General features: G+C 35.3%; 1 protein-coding gene across 1 annotated transcript in view; it reads right to left on the reverse strand.

Annotated features, from left to right (window-relative positions):
- Positions 1-3,702, reverse strand: part of citb (citron rho-interacting serine/threonine kinase b) — a gene marked incomplete at its 5' end in the record, with an annotated part of 54,774 nt that extends 51,072 nt beyond the window's left edge. The window contains 2 exons of the mRNA XM_079636522.1: positions 3,360-3,479; positions 3,559-3,702. Coding sequence (XP_079492648.1) covers positions 3,360-3,479; positions 3,559-3,702 — 264 coding nt within the window. The remainder of the gene's footprint in view (positions 1-3,359; positions 3,480-3,558) is intronic.
- Positions 3,703-6,000: the final 2,298 nt, after the last annotated feature.

Raw genomic sequence — 6,000 nt, forward strand, 5'->3', positions numbered from 1 at the left:
TGAACAATTGCTTTAGGTCATGACTCCAAGAAAAAGAATGCAGTAAATAAACATTTTAGCCTTTTAAGACTGTATTTACATTATTCAAAGCAACTTTTAAGAGAGTAAGTCCACTAAAAGCCAAAAAACTAAAAGCCCAAATAAATCTGTCAGCCACTAAAACTTGCATCTGAACTGGAAATCACCCTCTAAAAGCAGCTCTCTGAAATGACAGCTTAATGGACCGATTCCCTCTGAGCTTAACAAACCAATAAGGAACTTCATATATTCATGAAACTGAAAAAAAACCTTTCTGTGCTGTGCCACTTTTTTTTCTTTTCTTTTTTTTTTAAGCACGAGAGAGCCCAAAAGCTAGTCATTTCCCCCCATAGGTGTTTAAAAACACTCTTCATTAAAAAATCGTAATCAAAACTTGTTCTAAGATGAATCACAACATTACAAACTTTGATTAAAAGCTAAAAAAGGACAAAGGTATAACACTGATGAGGAACTACTACTATTCCATAAAGTATTGCCAATGTCGTAATCAAATCAGGCAAAACTGTTGATTACAAGTCACATGCTATGAGTATAAGACGGGCTGTAAATACAGTCTGAATTAGTGGTGGGGATTTTTTAGTGAATCTTTCTGCAAGTTACATTGTTACACAAATTAGGTGCGTCAAGTGACCGTCTTTAAGAGAGTCATTCGAATCATTCACTCAACTGATTCGTTCAAACGTACCGATTCATTAAGGAATGGCGAGGGACTTTTTAAGAGGGAGTATTCAAATCATTTACTCAACTTATTTGTTCAAACATACCGATTCATTAAGGAATGGCGAGGGACTTTTTAAGAGGGAGTCCTATGAATCATTCACTCAACTGATTCTTTCAAACACACAATCATTAAGGAACGACACAAGTGACCGTCTTTAAGAGAGAGTCCTATGAATCATTCACTCAACTGATTCGTTCAAACATACCGATTCATTAAGGAATGGCGAGGGACTTTTTAAGAGGGAGTATTCAAATCATTTACTCAACTTATTCATTTAAACATACAGATGTATTAAAGAACGACACAAGTGACTGTTTTTAAGAGAGAGTCATTCGAATCATTCACTCAACTGATTCGTACAAACACACGATTCATTAAGGAACGACACAAGTGACTGTTTTAAGAGAGATTCATTCGAATCATTCACTCAACTGATTTGTTCAAACACACGATTCATTCCGCAAAGAAACACATTGCTCAGAGAAAAAGCGGTTGTTCCTGCTTTTACTTTATTAGGAAATATTTGTTTTGCCTGAGCACAAAATAGACAAAGTAACTGTAAATACTATGTCTAAAAACGTATGTTATTTAACATTAACTTAATGAACTATTTAAAAGTTTTTACATTGCAAAGTTCACATATACTATAGTCCTTACAGACTGAGTTACATATTAATAATGCATACTGAAAACAGGACATTTATGCGGCAGAGTTTGAAAGCATCAAACTAGTATAGCAAAGTCCTGCAGAACCAAACTAACAGTGTGAGCAAATCTGTAGGATAAAACGAAAAGTGAACACTTAATTTAAAGTCTGATTGCTGCTAATTCGAGACCTTTGCCAGCATGTCACGACAGCATTTCCACTGCATCCGCAACACCCTTCACTGCTAGGTACCATTTTTGTCTCCATGGCAACCGCAGTGCGATGGAGTCTGGCTCTGGGGGAGACGTGCAAGAAGCGCAGAAAGCAGGCTGTTTTTATATCATGTTCTTACCTTCACATCTCATTCTTCAGCCTTACGTTCGACATCACTTTACTTATGGCTATAAGTGGCCATCGCTATTTCAGACAGTGTTTCAGAAGCGGAGTTCATTTGTACTATCAGCAGGGCTCTTTCTAGCAGAAGCTGTATAATAATAAATAATCTGTGAAATGCTCCCTCAGACCCCCCGGTGTTAAACAAAGACACAAATTGCTCCAATACAGACATAAATGAATGAACCACGATGCACACACAGAAACTTTCCCGAAGCCTCCGGTTATGTCAGTCAGACTTACAGAAACCACGGCATTCAGACACACACAACGAATCCAGTCCTTTTTCCAGATCTTAAATCAAACATCTCCACACTATATATATATAATACTGCATCTCATATTTCTTCATGCATCCAGTACAGCAACATGCGGGAGTCATTTGAAGCTTTACATTTCATTTATAAATGTCATTTTTATAGTAATTTTTATATTATTTAAAAACTAAAAAAACTGTTTTGCTTGTAAAGTGTGTTTGTGCTATCCTTCTGTACAATAAATTACATTTACAGTGATTGTAATAAAAATATTAAGTCTAAAAGTCTCCAAAAACAAGTCAATAATACTTTACAATGAGTTCCCAGTGTTTAACATTAGATAATGCATTAACTAAAATGTTAATTGTTAGTTAATGTTAGCTCACGACCATTAATTAATATTAATAAATACACCTTTTAATTTTTATTAGTAAATGTTGAAATTAACATTAAGATTAATACATGCTTTAGAAGTAGGGCTGGGTATTGACACAAATTTCATGATTCGATTCAATTTCGATTCACAAGCTTGAATTTGATACAATTCTGATTGTAGACAATTCGCGATATAGACAAAATAGATAGATAGAGAGAGAGAGATAGATAGATAGAGAGAGAGAAAGAGAGAGAGAGAGAGAGAGAGAGAGAGAGAGATGGATGGATGGATGGATGGATGGATGGATGGATGGATGGATGGATGGATGGATGGATGGATGGATGGATGGATGGATGGATGGATGGATGGATAGATAGATAGATAGATAGATAGATAGATAGATAGATAGATAGATAGATAGATAGATAGATAGATAGAGAGATAGAGAGATAGATAGAGAGATAGAGAGATAGAGAGATAGAGAGAAAGGTGCGCGCGCGTGCTGGAAGAGAGAGAATGAATTATCAGTGCAATTTTCAAATAAAATTATTTTCTGTTGAAACCCAGATTTTTTCCACAAAATATCTTTTTGTCCCAAAAATAAGTCTGGAAATGGGGGGGTCGTCTTATATTCAGGGTCGTCTTATATTCGGGTATATACGGTATTTATTATATTTTTTACTTACATCATTAAATACAGTTGTTATTATGATAAAAAACGCATTTATATTTAATAAAAAAATAATAATTATTACACTTTTACTGCCGATGTTGGGTCTCCTTTCCAAGCAATTTACAAGCGTTGCCATAGGAACGCTTCGACTTTTGCCACCCGGAAGAACGTCTATTACTGTTGTGACGTCATGGTGAATTGTCGTATATGCATTATGAAAAGTGCTGAAATGAAAAGGTGCATCGAATCCGAACCTGTTCTTTGATTTCCTGCAGTTTGTTGCTCTGTTCGCGTATATCGTGCAGCAGCTGCAGAGCTTTATCATCCTCCTGCGACACCTCCATGCGGGCCTGCTCCAAACTGCGCTTCAAACTCTGAAAGGCACACACAAACAGAAATGAATTAGTGCAATTCAGATCACGGCGCATTTCCACATCTGGACAGTATACCCACACTGCACTCTGTGATGTAGGTGGCCAGGTCTTGTTCTAAACTGGTCCTCTGGGTTTCTGAAGCCTTGAGCTCCACGTCTTTCTGCTGCAAAACTGACTCCAGGTCCGACATCTTGCGCTGCACTTTTGAAATCTCCTGTTCCATCTTCCAAAACAACAAGGACAATATGCACACGCCTGAGGGATTGAATTATCCATACAATAATGTAAGACTTCACCGTGTAGTGCTGCAGACGTACCTTTGTCTACGCTTCCTCTAGCAGTCTGAAAGCTTCGGCTCTAAAGGTCTCGATCTCGGTGAGCTTGTGAGGCTGAAAGACGAGGTCTGAATAAACTTGCCCTTTCTAGAAGAAATAAAAAAGGGAGAAGTTGAGAAAAGCAACAAGAAACCACATTCACACTTTAATTATACCAAAACAAATCGCTGAAACTTCCGCTTGTATAGAAACTAAACTAAAAAAAAACTGTTGTTATGATTGTCCACAAAGCCAGCGAAACAATTAAATGCTCCGCATCAGCTCTAATTAAGCAAAGAGATATGTAAATTGATTAAACTCTTCGGCGCAAACAATACGAGTACAAACAATAAATAATTAAACACTGCAATTATAATATTGCACATGATTTGATTCCAAAAACAAAAAGATAACTAAAGGCGAATCAGAGGAAGAGAGAAATATGAAGCCAGGACACATTTCATTTCCATTTATTTTATCATCAAACTAGATTTTTACACAAGCTGCACAATTTGAGGAATCATTAATATGCATTACTGTTTAAAAGTTTGGGGACAGTAAGATTTTTTTATTTAAAAAAAGAAACATCTTTTATTCAACAAGGATGCATTACATTAAAATGCTGTTCTTCTGAACTTTCTATTCATCAAAGAATCCTGAAAATATGTATCACAGTTTCCACTATTAAGCAGCGCAACTGTTTTCAACATTGATAATAATGAGAAATGTTGCATATCTGCATATTATACTGATTCCTGAAGGATCATGTGACACTGAAGACTGGAGTAATGATGCTGAAAATTCAGCTTTGATCATAGGAATAAATTACACTTTACTATATATTCACATAGAAAACAGTTCTTTGAAATTGTAATAATATTTCACAATATTACTGTTTTTACTGTATTTGTGATTTTAAAAAATGCAGCCTTGGTGAGCAGAATATATATATATATATATATATATATATATATATATATATATATATATATATATATATATATATATATATATATATATATTAGGGCTGTCAAAAGATTAATCGCGATTAATCGCATCCAGAATAAAGGTTTGTGCTTACATAATATATGTGTGTGTACTGTGTATAATTATTTATATATATAAAAACACAAACACACACAATCATGTATATATTTAAGAAAAATTGCTTATATTTATATATAAAATATTTATATATAATATAAATTATATAAATGTATATACAGTATATAAATGCAAATATTTCTTAAATATATACATGAATGTGTGTGTATTTATACATAATAATTATACACAGTACACACACATATATAATGCAAACACAAACTTTTATTTTGGATGCGATTACTCGCGATTAATCTTTTGACAGCCCTAATATATATATATATATTAAATCTTACTGACCCAAAACTTTTGAACTGTATTCTAGTACATGTAGCACAAGCACAAGTTCATGAACAGCATTTCTCTGATATAAAACTAACCCGAAATAATAATAATCATCTTGAACTTTTCAGCATCTTGAACTTTTCATCTAATCAGATGCTCTCTGCTTTCTACAACGAGAACATATACCGAAATCCTTCCTGCCATTTTGTTTTCCGAATCCCACAAAACTGTAAGTATTGTGCTGTACGTGCATATGAGCTCAGCACAGAGCGTATAGTGCGGTCTATTTTTAACAAGCCCAATCATATTAGATATGCACAGACTGTTTCTAACTGCCACTCTCCACTTGGCATCCTAGGAGATGGAGAGAAAAAATGAACGACAGAAGAAAAGAGCTCCTAATAAAAGCACAAGCATCTCTACTCCTCCATATCATTCCCTCTCTCTCTCTCTCTCTCTCTCTCTCTCTCTCTCGCTTTCCTTTCAGTAGCCTGAAGCTTTACAATTCAGCGTTAGGAGGCTTATAGATTACAAAACACACACACACACACAAAACCCAAAAGATGCTTATGAAATCGTTTTCCAAACCCAAAGCAGCAGTATGAACTCATGTTCACATTCGCAGAAACGTGCAGCCTGAAGGATCACACACACACACACACACCAAACACACACACACACACAATCTGCTGAAAGTCCCGTGACTCGGTTTCAAACGTGCGCTACAGACTCAAACCCGTGACTACAGGTGTTATAAATACACACACTGACTGCACATCCAATGAGTGCATCACATCCTCGCATGTACACAGATGTTA

This window comes from Phoxinus phoxinus, assembly GCF_949152265.1.
Source record: "Phoxinus phoxinus genome assembly, chromosome: 15".
NCBI lineage: Eukaryota > Metazoa > Chordata > Actinopteri > Cypriniformes > Leuciscidae > Phoxinus > Phoxinus phoxinus.